Source organism: Bufo gargarizans, chromosome 7 (assembly GCF_014858855.1).
Source record: "Bufo gargarizans isolate SCDJY-AF-19 chromosome 7, ASM1485885v1, whole genome shotgun sequence".
Lineage (NCBI taxonomy): Eukaryota > Metazoa > Chordata > Amphibia > Anura > Bufonidae > Bufo > Bufo gargarizans.
The window spans coordinates 128,128,607-128,147,064 of NC_058086.1; the positions used below are offsets into that span (position 1 = coordinate 128,128,607).

The 18,458-nt window shown below is 43.9% G+C and overlaps 1 protein-coding gene across 2 annotated transcripts in view; it reads left to right on the forward strand.

Moving 5' to 3' along the window:
- Positions 1 to 16,352, forward strand: part of LOC122943052 (complement factor H-like) — a 115,010-nt gene extending 98,658 nt beyond the window's left edge. For both annotated transcript variants that reach the window (XM_044300452.1, XM_044300453.1), the window contains one exon: positions 15,723 to 16,352. In XM_044300452.1, the coding sequence (XP_044156387.1) occupies positions 15,723 to 15,729 (7 nt within the window). In that variant the 3' untranslated portion in view covers positions 15,730 to 16,352. The remainder of the gene's footprint in view (positions 1 to 15,722) is intronic.
- The last annotated feature ends 2,106 nt before the right edge of the window (positions 16,353 to 18,458 follow it).

Sequence of the window (18,458 nt, forward strand, 5' to 3'; positions counted from 1 at the left end):
TCACAAGTACGTGGAACCCTTATCAAAAATGACTGAGTTCACGCTTTTTAGCCACAGTCGTTGCAAATAGGGTAGATTTAGTATTCTGCAGCTTCTATTACAGCTCCACATGCCCTGAAAGGCAAATCTATTATTTGGGAGTAATTTCTATTTATTTGTATATCTTCTTTATATTATCTTATTATTATTATAATTATTTATTATACATTTCATATTTAGCAGTCCCTAGTACAGCTCCACATAATGAAAAATCTGTCTAGTTAGGCCTCAGGAACACGACAGTGCTGTGTTTTGCTGTCCACAAATTGCGGATCCACAAAACATGGATGCTACCCGTGTGCTTTCTGTAATTTGCGGAATGGGCACCCATAATAAATACCAATTCTTGTCCGCAAATTGGACAAGAATAGGACATGTTCTATTTTATTTTCGCATCCGTTGCCAGGGAACGGAGCAACGGATGCGGACAGCACATGGAGTGGTGTCCGCATCTTTTGCTGCCCCATTGAAGTGAATGAGTCCGCATGTGGACCAAAACAACGTTCGTGTACATAAGGCCTTATGCTATAGTATAGAGGATTTGTTATAGGGATTCTCACTCAGATTTTCCAGGCTTCTGGCCTCCAAATCCAACTAGATATTCTACAATACTGCGGATTTAACAGTCCATTAATAAATAGGCAGATCTGGGATTCTGTAGTCTAGAAAAGCTGGGTAACAATCTCCACTGACCGGTGGTGTATTGGTTACAAATAATCCTATGGTTTTGGAATGGGATGTCTAATACGCTCATATATCTGATGGTCAGGTGTCTATACATGTACACAGAAGCTCTTCTTAAGACCTTATGCACACAACTGTGTTTCGGGTCCGCATCCGAGCTGCAGTTTTTGCGGCTCGGGTGCGGACCTGTTCACTTCAATGGGGCCACTAAAGATGCGGACAGCACTCTGTGTGCTGTCCGCATCCTTTGCTCCATTCTGTGGCCCCGCAAAAAAAATATAACATGTCCTATTCTTGTCCGTTTTGCGGACAAGAATAGGCATTTCTACAATGGGCCGCCCGTTCTGTTCCGCAAATTGCGGAAGGCACATGGGCGTCTTCAGTTGTTTGCGGGCCGCAAAAAACGGAACGGTCGTGTGCATGAGGCCTAAGAATTATAACAAAGTAAAATGTCCTTTTTTCATTTACTGTACATTCAGTAAGTATTCAGACACCTTCATATTTTTAACATTTTTTTCTGTGGTATTCTGAAATGTAAAATATTCATTTATTTTGTTTATCAGCCTACACACAATACCACAGAATGACAAATCAAAACCAGATTAGCTGAAATTTAGCCAAACTTTAGGGAAACAAGTTCTTGTTAGTTCTGGCAACCACAGACCCTTTGTTTTAATCCTCATCATACAGTTAATAGGAAATCACATCATACAGATATATGTGAACTTAATAGTTAGTCTTTATTAATAACAGATGGTGAAGATAAAGATGGAATTATTATATTTAAATACTAAAGAATTCACTGGGCAATAATTCAGAAATAGGCCATTCACTTCTATGGAGGTATTACTATGTTAAGGACCAAACAACTGAATCAAGTGATCCAGATCAGGTTTACTTACAGTCAGGTCCATAAATATTGGGACATCATCACAATTCTAACATTTTTGGCTCTATACACCACCACAATGGATTTGAAATGAAACGAACAAGATGTGCTTTAACTGCAGACTGTCAGCTTTAATTTGAGGGCATTTACATCCAAATCAGGTGAATGGTGTAGGAATTCCAACAGTTTGCATATGTGCCTCCCACTTGTTAAGGGACCAAAAGTAATGGGACAGAATAATAATCATAAATCAAACTTTCACTTTTTAATACTTGGTTGCAAATCCTTTGCAGTCAATTAAAGCCTGAAGTCTGGAACGCATAGACATCACCAGACGCTGGGTTTCATCCCTGGTGATGCTTTGCCAGGCCTCTATTGCAACTGTCTTCAGTTCCTGCTTGTTCTTGGGGCATTTTCCCTTCAGTTTTGTCTTCAGCAAGTGAAATGTATGCTCAATCGGATTCAGGTCAGGTGATTGAATTGGCCATTGCATAATATTCCGCTTCTTTCCCTTAAAAAACTCTTTGGTTGCTTTTGCAGTATGCTTTGGGTCATTGTCCATCTGCACTGTGAAGCGCCGTCCAATGAGTTCTGAAGCATTTGGCTGAATATGAGCAGATAATATTGTCTGAAACACTTCAGAATTCATCCTTCTGCTTTTGTCAGCAGTCACATCAATAAATACAAGAGAACCTGTTCCATTGGCAGCCATACATGCCCACACCATGACACTACCACCACCATGCTTCACTGATGAGGTGGTATGCTTAGGATCATAGGCAGTTCCTTTCCTTCTCCATACTCTTCTCTTCCCATCACTCTGGTACAAGTTGATATTGGTCTCATCTGTCCATAGGATGTTGTTCCAGAACTGTAAAGGCTTTTTTAGATGTCGTTTGGCAAACTTTAATCTGGACTACCTGTTTTTGAGGCTCACCAATGGTTTACATCTTGTGGTGAACCCTTCTGTATTCACTCTGGTGAAGTCTTCTCTTGATTGTTGACTTTGACACACATACACCTACCTCCTGGAGAGTGTTCTTGATCTGGCCAACTGTCGAGAAGGGTGTTTTCTTCACCAGGGAAAGAATTCTTCAGTCATCCACCACAGTTGTTTTCCGTGGTCTTCCAGGTCTTTTTGTGTTGCTGAGCTCACTGATGCGTTCCTTCTTTTTAAGAGTGTTCCAAAAAGTTGTTTTGGCCACACCTAATGTTTTTACTATCTCTCTGATGGGTTTGTTGTGTTTTTCCAGCCTAATGATGGCTTGATTCACTGACAGTGACAGCTCTTTGGATCTCATCTTGAGAGTTGACAGCAACAGATTCCAAATGCAAATAACACACTTGAAATGAACTCTGGGCCTTCTATCTGCTCATTGTAATTGGGATAATGAGGTAATACCACACACCTGGCCATGGAACAGCTGAAAAGCCAATTGTTCCATTACTTTTGGTCCCTTAACAAGTGGGAGGCACATATGCAAACTGTTGTAATTCCTACACCGTTCACCTGATTTGGATGTAAATACCCTCAAATTAAAGCTGACAGTCTGCAGTTAAAGCCCATCATGTTTGTTTAATTTCAAATCCATTGTGGTGGTGTATAGAGCCAAAAATGTTAGAATTGTGTCGATGTCCCAATATTTATGGACCTAACTGTAAATAACTAGGTCAGGACCGCCGCACGCAGGATTGAGTCCTGGCGGCGGCCCTGTTGTTCCTCCTAGATGAGTCAATGCGTCTTCTTGCGAGACGCGAGATTTCAGCAGAGCCGGCCCGCACATGCGCAGTGCGGGTCGGGAATCGTGACATCAGAAGTTCGTCACTAGCATGCCAGCCAATGATCATCGCTGGCAGGCTGGTGACTTTTAAAAAATTGAATCAGAAGCCATTTAACACCTTATATTTATAAATATAAGGTGTTATATGGTTTCTGTGCTCCTCTGCTGGTCCCTTTCGTCGGTTGGTCCCAGCAGAAGAGCACACATCACAGTGAGTACACCAAACACTACACTTAGCCCCCAGATCACCCCCCATCACCCAATTAACCCCTTGATCACCCCTGTCAATCACTAGTGAAAGGGAAAAAGTGATCAGTGTAAACTGTCACTTTTTTTTTTCCACAAGTATTGACGGTTAGGTTTTAGGATAGTTTAGGCCCCTTTGTTAGGTAGTTAGCGTCGGTTAGCGCCCAGCCCACTGCAACGCAGTCACTGATTCGCTGATTAGTGTATCGCTAATCAGCATTGGCACTTTTATAGTATCTGTAAGTGATCAGAACTGATCACTGTCAGATCTATAATAGTATTAATGTCACCTTAGTTTGCCTTCCACCCAAAACGCAGTGTTTGCTCGATCAGGCCTAATTGGTCGCCCACACGTGTGTTCACCCACGCCCGCCCCGCCAAAGTGACAAAATTGTATTTATTTTTTTATCACTGCACAATCACTTTACAAGTGCTGTGGCGATAAAAAAATCAGTTTTGATATTTTTTATCAATCGCAGCGCTTCCGGTACTTCGCTAGCCTCCCATTTGTAAGACAGGCTTGCTTTTTTTCTTGGGTAGTCTCAGGGAATACCCCCTAAATTTAGTTGACCAAATGGCAAGTAAGGGGTATTCTTCTGAAGAGGCCTACAGGCTTCTGACCCAGTCGGATGAGGAATGGGAACCCTCATCTGACGAATCCAGCGGGTCAGAATACGAACCTGTAGAAAGCAGTGGCAGTCTGACCCAAAGTTCGGCCGAGGAGGTTGAGGTCCCCGATACCACCAGGTGAACCCGGACCCATTTTTCTAGACCACAGGTTGCGCAGGATCCGCTTCAAGGGCAGCAGAGTGGGGCTGGCGCTGTTGGGTTACGTGGTGAGGCATACACCAGTAGCGCAGCCCATCCTGGACCTAGTACCAGCACTGCCGTAGAACATGGTGAAGTGGCGAGCACCAGAAGGGCAGTTGAAGCTGGTATGGTGGCACGTGCAGTAGTTCCCCCGTCGCAGCCACTGCACAGACAGGCCCATAGAGCCCCTAAAGTCCCCGAGGTGCTGGCAAACCCTGATTGGCAGCCCCCAACTTCAGCCGCACCAGTAGTTCCCCCTTTCACCGCCCAGTCTGGAGTTCGGGTTGAGACAGCTCAGATCGGATCGGCACTGGTTTTTTTTGAGCTGTTCTTGACTGCGGAGCTATTGGACTTAGTCGTGGCAGAAACAAATCGGTATGCCACTCAATTTATAGCCGGCAATCCGGGAAGCTTTTGGGGTACCATCTTTATGTGGACAATTTTTACACAAGTGTGCCCCTCTTCAGGCAGTTGTTTTTAGAACAGATTGGCTGCTGTGGCACCGCGCAACCTAGTCGCCGGGGTTTCCCCCAACGGCTCGTTACCACCCGTCTTGCAAGGGGGGAGAGGGCTGCCTTGTGTAATGAAGAACTGCTTGTGGTGAAATGGAGAGACAAGCGTGACGTTTACATGCTCTCCTCTATTCACGCAGACACGACAATCGAAATTGAACGAGCAACTGGAGTCATTGAAAAGCCCCTCTGTGTCCACAACTATAATTCGCTCATGGGAGGGGTGGGCTTCAATGACCAGATGTTGGCTCCTTATTTACTTTCCCGCAGGACCAGACGCTGGTATAAGAAGGTGTCTGTATATTTAATTCAATTGGCACTGGCCCCAGCCAGCAGTGTAGAGAGCCGTCTACACGAGTGACATTTCCCCAATGTCGTTGCTGGTACCTCAAACCAACCGCCACCCCGAAAAAAAATGTTGTGTCTGTAGCAGGAGTGGAATAAGGCGTGACACCCGCTATTTCTGTCCTGACTGCCCTGACCACCCGCCCTATGCTTAGGGGAGTGTTTCCGGAAGTACCACACACAGGTACACTATTAGCATAGGGATTGCGTCACACAGGACAGGCACACACGGCTCTTAGGGCCCTTTCACTCAGAGCTGCTGCAAACCTCTCCTTTCACCTGGGACAAAGTGCATAATGTACTTCGCCACATCTCTGGGCGATTTGCGCTTTGCACATTGTCCCATGAGGAAGGAGAGGTTTGTCCTATAAAGGTTAAAAAAAAGCAAAACAAACAAAAAAAATCACCGGTAAGCAAAAAAGTTGATGTTCTGTTCCAAAAGTTCAATAAAGTTTAGAAAAGTTAATGTTCTGTTCAAATGTTATATAAAGTTAATGTTAATACATTTATTGCGTTGCGCGCAATTTTGACCCCATTTTGGAAAAAAGACACCCCAAGGTATTTGCTGAGGGGCATATTGAGTCCATGAAAGATTTAACTTTTTGTCCCAAGTTAGCGGAAACGGAGACTTTGTGAGAAGAAAACAAAAAAAATCAATTTCCGCTAAGTTGTGCGAAAAAAATAATCTTCTATGAACTCGGCATGCCCCTCACGGAATACCTTGGCTGTCTTCTTTCCAAAATGTGGTCACATGTGGGGTATTTATACTTCCCTGGCATTTTAGGGGCCCTAAAGCGTGAGAAGAAGAAGTCTGGAATCCAAATATCTAAAAATGCCCTCCTAAAAGGAATTTGGGCCCCTTTGCGCACCTAGGCTGCAAATAAGTTTCACACATGTGGTATCGCCGTACTCAGGAGAAGTTGGGCAATGTTTTTTTGGGGTGTCTTTTTACATATACCCATGCTGAGTGAGAGAAATATCTCTCTAAAAATGGGAAAAGTTGACATTTAGAGAGATATTTCTCTCACCCAGCATGGGTATATGTAAAAATACACCCCAAAACACATTGCCCTACTTCTTCTGAGTACGGCGATACCACATGTGTGACACTTTTTTGCAGCCTAGGTGGGCAAAGGGTCCCAAATTCTAAAGAGCCCCTTTAGGATTTCACAGGGCATTTTTTACACATTTGGATTTCAAACTACTTCTCACGCATTAGGACCCCTAAAATGCCAGGGCAGTATAAATACCCCACAAGTGACCACATTTTGGAAAGAAGACACCCCAAGGTATTTTGTGATGGACATAGTGAGTTCATCGAATTTTTTATTTTTTGTCACAAGTTAGTGGAATATGAGACTTTGTAAGAAAAAACAAATCATCATTTTCCGCTAACTTGTGACAAAAAATAGAAACTTCTATGAACTCACTATGCCCATCAGCGAACACCTTAGGATGTCTACTTTCCGAAATGGGGTCATTTGTGGGGTGTTTCTACTGTCTGGGCATTGTAGAACCTCAGGAAACATGACAGGTGCTCAGAAAGTCAGAGCTGCTTCAAAATGCGGAAATTCACATTTCTGTACCATAATTTGTAAACGCTATAACTTTTGCGCAAACCAATAAATATACACTTATTTCATTTTTTTGCCCAAAAAAATCGGTAAATTTTGATTAATAACAAAAAATGAAAAAATGTCAGCAGCAAAAAAATACCACCAAATGAAAGCTCTATTAGTGAGAAGAAAAGGAGGTAAAATTCATTTGGGTGGTAAGTTGTATGACCGAGCAATAAACCGTGAAAGTGTAGTGCAGAATTGTAAAAAGTGGTCTGGTCATTAAGGGGGTTTAAGCTACAGGAGCTTATTATTCAAATGTGTAAAAAATGCCCTGTGAAATCCTAAAGGGGCTCTTTAGAATTTGGGACCCTTTGCCCACCTAGGCTGCAAAAAAGTGTCACACATGTGGTATCGCCGTACTCAGGAGAAGTTGGGCAATGTTTTTTTGGGGTGTCTTTTACATATACCCATGCTGGGTGAAAAAATGTCAGCAGCAAAAAAATACCACCAAATGAAAGCTCTATTAGTGAGAAGAAAAGGAGGTAAAATTCATTTGGGTGGTAAGTTGTATGACCGAGCAATAAACCGTGAAAGTGTAGTGCAGAATTGTAAAAAGTGGTCTGGTCATTAAGGGGGTTTAAGCTACAGGAGCTTATTATTCTACAGTTTTCAAACCAGCATCTGGATCTGAATACTTTTTGTAACGGATCTCCTAGCACCCCGACCGGGTACCTCCGTTGATGGATGCTCCCAGTGCTTCCCGAGGACTCCAAGCACTCTGCTCTACACCAAAACCACCACAAGAGCCAGGGACAGCTCTTACAAGAGCTCGTAGTTATAGCCAGGGGAGTATAGTAAATCTTCAGCATATAGCAATCCCCACACACATGAGACGAGGCTCTATGTTGAATGTAAAACAGGAACTCTTTAATGGGTTATTTTTCAGCCTTTTATGCAGGTCTCCTAGCAAGGGACATTCCCCCTGAGGCCCTTGTAGAAGACTGTGACAGTTTATATTTTAGCCAATCACATGCATTTACAGTATTGAAACCTTCCCAGCAATTGTACACAAAACCCCCTTCCCTCTGTCTGTAACGCAATGAACAAAATACAATGAGCATTGTCTTTGACGCAATTAACTAACACACTGGCATTATCTGAGACGCAATTAACTAACACACTGGCATTGTCTGAGATGCAATCAACAAAATACAATTACCAATAACACAAAGGCTACAACCCACATAGAATCCTCCCCTTAGCCTGTGATATAATCATGGTACACCATGGTTAACATAATCATTACAGGCAGGAGAATACACAATGTCCTCTGTCCTGGAGACAACCGAGTTGTAATTCAATTATCTCCCAGGACAGAGGGCAATCGCCAATACACACAGAGAGACAATGGAACAGACTGCACTACTCAACGTATACAATGTCCCACCCTTTACAATACACATAGACATTTAACATCCCAACATAGCACAAATTAGTTGTAAAAGTCTCTTGGGCCTGGCTGTACTCATGGCTTTTCTGTCCAAAACAGTTCCACAGATTTAAGCTGTGCGGCTGGTCTGTCTTCTCCTTCAAAGTTAGTATGGGCCATAATCCTGGGGCAAGAGGCTGACAATCAGGCCCCTCCAAAACCCAGTGGCGAGGTTGGTTTCGCCACACATCTCCCCCTCCCAGGGAAGACTAACCAGATACCTCACCTCACGCCGGTCGGTACCTGAGTTAGTCTGGCAGTCCACCCACAACCAAATACAGGACCTGTTGAATTTTGGGGCCTGGCTCTGTTCTATACGTCCCCAGCTGTTGAGTGGGCATCTGCTACTCCTTGCTTCATTGGTGTTCTCTAGCTTGGAGCTGTAGGTACTTGGTGGGTAGAGGCCGACTGCGCTCTGCCCAGATGCCAGCTCTTCCGCTGGGGTAGCTAGTGGGGACTCAGCCTCTGGACAAGAGTATAGGGGAGGGCAGAAGCCGACTGCGCGTATTGCCAGATGCCAGCTCTTCCACTGGGGTAGCCTTTGGGAAGTCCGGCTCTGGAGAAGAGGATAGGGGAGGGTAGAGGCCAACTGCACTCTGCCCAGATGCCAGGTCTTCCGCTGGGATGGGGTCAGGGAATCCTGCCCCCAAGACCTTGTTGTGGATCAGCTGTAGAGAGGAGGGATCGCTTACTTCCTCCTGCTGGCATTCCTGCGGGGTTGTTGGGGGATCCGTACCGGCCGTCCAGCTTCCCGGTAGGCCTGGTGCAGAGACTGCGGTCTCATCTGCCCCATCGGAGTTAGGGGTGCTGTCCCCCTGTGGTTTGGGAGACAGAGCGATTGTCTCCTCTCCCTTCAAGGTACACTGCCACTGGGGAATGGAGACGATGCTCTCCTCTCCCTGCAAAACACACTGCCACTGGAGAGCAGGACCAACTGTCCCTACTCCCTGAAACTCCGTCTGCCGTTGGGATCTGGGCCGACTGCCCAGCATCCCTGTAGGGCCGGTGGAGAGATCTCGGTCCCATCTTCACCTGCCATATGGGTTTCCCCCCAGGACCAGTCTATGAGGTCCCCTACCTCTGTAGCTGGTACTGAAGCAGGGGATACTTCAGTCGGGTCTTCCCAGCTGTAGGGTTGTAGGTCTGGGACGCCCACCCAGCTCTCTGGCAGTGTATCTTGGGACCAAATTTAGCTGAAGAAGTATTGGTAGTCCTGCTCCAGCTCCCACTCCTTTGTCACTAGAGATGCCAGGTCTTGTCTCACCTCTCTCGCTGTAGCCCAATCATGCATAGCCTCCCTGTAGCCATAGATATCCCAGAACCGGGACTCTCCTGCATCTCCGAATTCCGGTTCTGCGAAGGCCTCAAACAACAGGCCAGGGCCATCATAATCCTCACCCTCGGGTCTGTCATGCTCAACCACCCAGGGGGAGTGCCGAATCACATCCCACCTGAGTGCCTGGTAGGCGTTGTCTAGCCAAAGCTCCTTCCATACCAGGCTCTCCAGTTCTTTCACCCACTCATCCAGGGGCTGCTCTCCCAAGAGACCCATCCCCATCGCCACACGCTTCTGTAGCCGCTGCTCATAACTGGGGAGGCTCTCACCTTGCCGCCGCTGGGTATTTTCCAGGGCATCATACCAGATTTCCTTTCTGTCTCCATCCCTGTAGTCCGCGGCTGCCTCCTCCTCCTCGTCATAGAACGCTGTCCGAAGACTAGTTGATTCCATCCTGCTGTATCCAGGGGCGCTGTACGGATACTAGCGTTGCCCTCAATTTAGTAAATCCACGAACGGTGTCTTAGAGCTGCTTCTCCTCTTACTAGGACGCCATCCCACTGCCTGCCACCAATGTAACGGATCTCCTAGCACCCCGACGGGGTACATCCATTGATGGATGCTCCCAGTGCATCCCGAGGACGCCAAGCACTCCGCCCTACACCAAAACCACCACAGGAGCCAGGAACAGCATTTACAAGAGCTCGTAGTTATAGCCAGGGGAGTATAGCAAATCTTCAGTGTATAGCAATCCCCACACACATGAGACGAGGCTCTATGTTGAATGGAAAACAGGAACTCTTTGGTAACATAGTAACATAGTACATAGCGCCGAAAAAAGACATTTGTCCATCCAGTTCGGCCTGTTATTCTGCAAGTTGACCCAGAGGAAGGCAAAAAAAAAAACCGAGGTGGAAGCAAATTTTCCCCACTTTAGGGGAATTAAAAATTCCTTCCCGACTCCAATCAGGCAATCAGAATAACTTCCTTGGATCAACGACCCCTCTCTAGAAGCTATAGCCTGTAATATAATTACGCTCCCGAAATACATCCAGGCCCCTCTTGAATTCCTTTATTGTACTCACCATCACCACCTCCTCAGGCAGAGAGTTCCAGAGTCTCACTGCTCTTACCATAAAGAATCCTCTTCTATGTTTGTGTGCAAACTTTCTTTCCTCCAGATGCAGAGGATGTCCCCACCTCACAGTCACGGGGATAAATAGATGATGGGATAGATCTCTGTACTGACCCCTGATATATTTATACATATTAATTAAATCTCCCCTCAGTCGTCTTTTTTCTAAAGTGAATAGCCCTAATTTTGATAATCTTTCAAGGTACTGTAGTTGCCTCATTCCAGTTATTACTTTAGTTGGGTTATTTTTCAGCATTTTTTGCAGGTCACCTAGCAAGGGATACTCCCCCTGGGGCCCTTGTAGAAGACTGTGACAGTTTATATTTTAGCCAATCACATGCATTTACAGTATTGAAACCTTCCCAACAATTGTACACAAAACCCCCCTCCCTCTGTCTGTAACGCAATCAACAAAATACAATGAGCTTTGACGCAATTAACTAACACACTGGCATTGTCTGAGACGCAATTAACTAACACACTGGCATTTTCTGAGACGGATTCAACAAAATACAATTACCAATAACACAAAGGCTACAACCCACATATAATCCTCCCCTCTGCCTGTGATATAATCATGGTACACCATGGTTAACATAATCATCACAGGCAGGAGAATACACTGTTGTGGAATCATATATCTAGTATCAAATGTATACTTGCTTGTATTATATCTAACAGTTTGCTTAACAAACAAAATGGCCCCTGAAGTAGCAGCCAGCTCCCTTAATAATCCCTTACTAAACACTTTATGATATTGAAATTGCTGACATAGTGCTGACATTGCTAAAGTATGGAGTGATAATGTGATACCTTGTCATGGGACTTAGTAATGTGACAATTAGATCATCAAATTAGTCCTCTGTCCTGGAGACAACCGAGTTGTAATTCAATTATCTCTCAGGACAGAGGGCAATCGCCAATACACACAGAGAGACAATGAAACAGACCGCACTACTCAGCGTATACAATGTCCCACCCTTTACAATACACATAGACTTTTAACATCCCAACATAGCACAAATTAGTTGTAAAAGTCTCTTGGGCCTGGCTGTACTCATGGCTTTTCTGTCCAAAACAGTTCCACAGATTTAAGCTGTGCGGCCGGTCTGTCTTCTCCTCCAAAGTTAGTATGGCCCATAATCCTGGGGCAAGAGGCTGGCAACCAGGCCCCTCCAAAACCCAGTGGCGAGGTTGGTTTCGCTACTCTTTTGTATTGGCATGTAATTAAAAATGGATTATAGCTACTGGGTTATTCAATAAAATCTATCTGTATAGCGCCACCTGCTGTTTGCTCTTTTTCTGCTGTTTCTCTGTCCTGCTCACTGAGACGAAAGCACATTCTCAATAATGTCTTTCAACTCAGCAGACAGGACCTGAGTAAAGACACCTAGACCACTGTGGAGTGTGTTGCACTGAAAGAGTTAACAGAAGATCTCTGATAAGAAAAGGGTTACCCAGGCTGCCACTTGGTGTATTTCTGTCATCCAGTAGCAGGAATGAAGGACGAGCAGCTCAGCCAATAAAAGAGAGAAGGCAAGTCAGGACAGCCAATCAGATGAAAGACCCGCCCTCCCTGCAGTTTATACCAGAGAGTAAAGTAAATGTGCTTCTGCCTGGGCTCTTAGGTTTCCGGGAAGAGGAAGGTGGGGGACACTGCATTGTGCATGTTGTGTATGGGGGAGTGGGGGACACTGCATTGTGTGTATGGGGGGAGGGGGGACAGTGACTACATAGTGTATAGTCAATAAAGATATATAGATACATAGAGCTGCCATAGAGCTTAGGCTACTTTCACACCTGCATTAGGTGCCAATCTGCACCTATAATGCAAACGCTTGTATCCGTTCAGAACGGATCCGTCTGCACCATGAAGAACAAAGTCAAAACGGATCCGTCCTGACTTACAATGAAAGTCAATTGGGGACGGATCGTTTTCAATTGCACCATATTGTGTCAGTGAAAAATGGATCCGTCCCCATTGACTTACATTGTAAATCAGGACGAATCCGTTTGGCTCCGCATCGTCAGACAGGTGGCTCTATATACATAGAGCCACCATAGAGCTTAAATACATAGAGCCACCATAGAGCTTATATACATAAAGCCGCTGTAGAGCTTAGATACATAGAGCCGCCGTAGAGCTTAGATACATAGAGCCGCCATAGAGCTTATATACATAGAGCCGCCGTAGAGCTTAGATACATAGAGCCGCCGTAGAGCTTATATACATAGAGCCGCCATAGAGCTTATATACATAGAGCCGCCATAGAGCTTAAATACATAGAGCCACCATAGAGCTTATATACATAGAGCCGCCGTAGAGCTTAGATACATAGAGCCGCCGTAGAGCTTAGATACATAGAGCCACCATAGACCTTATATACATAGAGCCGCCGTAGAGCTTAGATACATAGAGCTGCCATAGAGCTTAGCTACATAGAGCCGCCATAGAGCTTATATACAGTGGCGGAAATAATTATTTGACCCCTCACTGATTTTGTAAGTTTGTCCAATGACAAAGAAATGAAAAGTCTCAGAACAGTATCATTTCAATGGTAGGTTTATTGTAACAGTGGCAGATAGCACATCAAAAGGAAAATCGAAAAAATAACTTTAAATAAAAGATAGCAACTGATTTGCATTTCATTGAGTGAAATAAGTATTTGAACCCCTACCAACCATTAAGAGTTCTGGCTCCCACAGAGTGGTTAGACACTTCTACTCAATTAGTCACCCTCATTAAGGACACCTGTCTTAACTAGTCACCTGTATAAAAGACACCTGTCCACAGAATCAATCAATCAAGCAGACTCCAAACTCTCCAACATGGGAAAGACCAAAGAGCTGTCCAAGGATGTCAGAGACAAAATTGTAGACCTGCACAAGGCTGGAATGGGCTACAAAACCATTAGCAAGAAGCTGGGAGAGAAGGTGACAACTGTTGGTGCGATTGTTCGAAAATGGAAGGAGCACAAAATGACCATCAATCGACCTCGCTCTGGGGCTCCACGCAAGATCTCACCTCGTGGGGTGTCAATGGTTCTGAGAAAGGTGAAAAAGCATCCTAGAACTACACGGGAGGAGTTAGTTAATGACCTCAAATTAGCAGGGACCACAGTCACCAAGAAAACCATTGGAAACACATTACACCGCAATGGATTAAAATCCTGCAGGGCTCGCAAGGTCCCCCTGCTCAGGAAGGCACATGTGCAGGCCCGTCTGAAGTTTGCCAATGAACACCTGAATGATTCAGAGAGTGACTGGGAGAAGGTGCTGTGGTCTGATGAGACCAAAATAGAGCTCTTTGGCATTAACTCAACTCGCTGTGTTTGGAGGAAGAAAAATGCTGCCTATGACCCCCAAAACACCGTCCCCACCGTCAAGCATGGGGGTGGAAACATTTTGCTTTGGGGGTGTTTTTCTGCTAAGGGCACAGGACAACTTATTTGCATAAACGGGAAAATGGACGGAGCCATGTATCGTGAAATCCTGAGCGACAACCTCCTTCCCTCTGCCAGGAAACTGAAAATGGGTCGTGGATGGGTGTTCCAGCACGACAATGACCCAAAACATACAGCAAAGGCAACAAAGGAGTGGCTCAAGAAGAAGCACATTAAGGTCATGGAGTGGCCTAGTCAGTCTCCGGACCTTAATCCAATCGAAAACCTATGGAGGGAGCTCAAGCTCAGAGTTGCACAGAGACAGCCTCGAAACCTTAGGGATTTAGAGATGATCTGCAAAGAGGAGTGGACCAACATTCCTCCTAAAATGTGCGCAAACTTGGTCATCAATTACAAGAAACGTTTGACCTCTGTGCTTGCAAACAAGGGTTTTTCCACCAAGTATTAAGTCTTTTTTTGTTAGAGGGTTCAAATACTTATTTCACTCAATGAAATGCAAATCAGTTGCTATCTTTTATTTAAAGTTATTTTTTCGATTTTCCTTTTGATGTGCTATCTGCCACTGTTACAATAAACCTACCATTGAAATGATACTGTTCTGAGACTTTTCATTTCTTTGTCATTGGACAAACTTACAAAATCAGTGAGGGGTCAAATAATTATTTCCTCCACTGTACATAGAGCCGCCATGTGGCTTAGAGAGATATAGCTGCCATAGAGCTTATATACATAGAGCCGCCATAGAGCTTAGATACATAGAGCCACCATAGAGCTTATATACATAGACCCGCCGTAGAGCTTATATACATAGAGCCGCCATAGAGCTTAGCTACATAGAGCCGCCATAGAGCTTATATACATAGAGCCGCCATCTGGCTTAGAGAGATATAGCTGCCATAGAGTTTAGATACATAGAGCCACCATAGAGCTTATATACATAGAGCCGCCATCTGGCTTAGAGAGATATAGCTGCCATAGAGCTTAGATACATAGAGCCACCATAGAGCTTATATACATAGAGCTGCCATAGAGCTTATATACATAGAGCCGCCATGTGGCTTAGAGAGCTATAGCTGCCATAGAGCCTGTGTATCTGCAATGTGACAGGAAGATCTCCCTGTGTGAGCTAGGAGATGATCATGGTGAGGGGAAGGTCAGATTATTTACACCCAGAAATATTCATCAGGCAGAGCTCAGGCATTGCTGTTATACGCCCCCTCAGCATGTAAACACAGCAATGACAGAACCATGAGAAGGTGGAAGTATGGGTTTTCAATTAAGAAATCAAGCTTAACTACGGTAATGTATGCGTATGTCCTGATGAGTTTTATACTTTTTTTTTTTCCATAACTCAGATAACCCCTTTAAGCTTAGCTCTCAGACTTTGCCAATTGATATTAAAATTTTTCACAAGACTGTTGTATTATTACCTCTATGACCACTTTGTAGAGAAACAGCATGGCTGCAGGAATCGGTGCCATAAGTGCAATATTAATGTTTATATTGTCCTTAATTTTGTCTTTCGTTTTTTTTTTGTCCATTTTGTCTTTCAGAAAGTGAACAAATTCCACATGAGCATCTGGATTCTGAAACAAATGAATATAGTATATGGAGAATTATATAATGAAACTGCTGTTACTTAAGCAAGAAATCTGGTGAAGAGGAAACAAAATATAATGTCTGCTGCTTAAAACAAATGATTAAGCTGTTACCTGTTATCTCTCCTGACGTCTCTGTTGTAGTAACTACTTATGTTCCCCGTTTAATAATTATTCTGGAGCATCTATTCTGATGACTTTTCGATGCGCCGTTCCTCTGTCATTTTTACTAGAAGTTTGAGTGAATTGACAGCAGCTTGCAGTAAAGGTACAGGTGGCTGTTACCAGTAGAGTCTAACACTAGCAGCACTGATTGGACAGAATCACACACTCCCACTACTGGTAACACCCAGCAGTCCCTTTACTGCAGACTGCTGCCAATTTATTAGTAAATTCTAGCAGGAATAATAATACAGGAAAAGCACAATACAGGGTCATAAGAATAGATGCTCCAAAATTGGTATAACATGGGGAATGCAAGTAGCTACTAAAGCAGACGTGTCAGGAGAGGTGAAGGGTCCTCTTTAAAACATACTTCTGGATCATGTGCTTCAGCTATTTCATAATAAATACATTTAAAGTTTCTTTACTTTCACATTTTTCATTTTATAAATGGCTCTTGTTTTTAGTACATAACTAGAGTTTTATTTTGTGCTAAACTATTTCTACTGTATGTAGCTGTTGGTTTCCTGAAAGGATGTTTTTTTTTCCTACTAATGGCTCATGCACACGACTGTTGTTTGATTCCGCATACCGCCACAAAAAGAAGGGTCTCTGATGCCTGCCCATTCACTTCAATGGAGCTGCAAAAGATGTGGACAGGACTCCGTGTAAACAAGGCTCCTGTAAACAAGGCAGACATAGCAGAGCTGGAGAAGGTCCAGAGGAGGGCAACTAAAGTAATAACTGGAATGGGGCAACTACAGTACCCTGAAAGATTATCAAAATTAGAGTTATTCACTTTAGAAAAAAGACGACTGAGGGGAGATCTAATTAATATGTATAAATATATCAAGGGTCAGTACAGAGATCTATCCCATCAGCTATTTATCCCCAGGACTGTGACTGTGACGAGGGGACATCCTCTGCGTCTGGAGGAAAGAAGGTTTGTACACAAACATAGAAGAGGATTCTTTACGGTAAGAGCAGTGAGACTCTGGAACTCTCTGCCTGAGGAGGTGGTGATGGTGAGTACAATAAAGGAATTCAAGAGGGGCCTGGACGTATTTCTGGAGCTTAATAATATTACAGGCTATAGCTACTAGAGAGGGGTCTTCCTCTGGATCAACTTGCGGGATAACAGGCCGAACTGGATGGACAAATGTCTTTTTTCGGCCTTATGTACTATGTTACTATGTTACTATATAAGCGATGTCTACTGCACCTCCGCCATCTATTTTTTTAGTCACCCAATCAAAAAAATCAATAAGATTAGTTTGACATGATCTCCCTGAAGTAAACCCATGCTGTTTTTAATCTTTCAATCTATGGGATTTTAGATGTTTCACAATCCTCTCCTTAAGTATGGTTTCCATTAATTTCCCCACTATTGATGTCAGGCTTACTGTCCTATAGTTGCCCGATTCATCCCTACTACCTTTCTTGTGAATGGGCACAACATTTGCTAATTTCCAATTCTGGGACGACTCCTGTTACCAGTGATTGGTTAAATAAATCTGTTAATGGTTTTGCTAGTTCACCGCTAAACTCTTTTAATAGCTTTGGGTGTATCCCATCAGGCCCCTGTGACTTATTTGTATTAATTTTAGGCAGCTGACTTAGTCTCTGCAAAGACAAATGCATCAAAAGATTCATTAGTCTTCCTTCCTAACTGAGGTCATTTTCCTTTGTTTTCCTTTGTAAAAACTGAACAGAAGTATTCATTGAGGCAGTCAGCTAGTTCTTTATCTCCTTCCATATACCTTCCTTGTTTTGTTTTTAATTTGATAATTCCTTGTTTTAGTTTCCTTTTTTCATTTATGTATCTGAAGAATGCCTTATCGTCTTTTTTCACTGGCTGAGCTAATTTCTCTTCTGCCTATGCTTTAGAAGCTCTTATAACTTGTTTGGCCTCTCTCTGCCTAATCTTATCAATTTGCCTGTCATCCTCGTTTTTTTTTTTTTTTTTTTTTTTTTTATAATTACTAAATGCTATCTTTTTGTTTTTAATGATTTTGGCCACTTCTGCTGAGTACCACAGTGGTCTCTTCCTTTTTTTGCTTTTACTGACAAGCCTAATGCAATTTTCTGTTGCCTTCAATAGTGACACTTTTAAGTAGTCCCATTTCTCCTTGACTCCATTGAAACTGTTCCAATCTGATTGGGACTCGTTTACCACTAATCTAATTTTAGAAAAGTCTGTTTTTCTAAAATCTAAAACGTTTGTGTGATTTATAGAGATGCTCCGAACTATTCGCCGGCGAACGGTTCCCGGCGAACATCGCATGTTCGCGTTCGCCGCTGAGGGCGAACATATGCGATGTTCGGTCTGCCCCCTATACGTCATCATTGCGCAAACTTTGACCCTGTACCTCACAGTCAGCAGACACATTCCAGCCAATCAGCATACCCTCCCTCCCAGACCCTCCCACCTCCTATCAAAAAGCAAGGACAGCCTCCATCTTAGATTCATTCTGAAGCTGCAGTGTTAGTTAGAGTAGGGAGAGCGCTGCTGCTGCTGAATTAATAGGG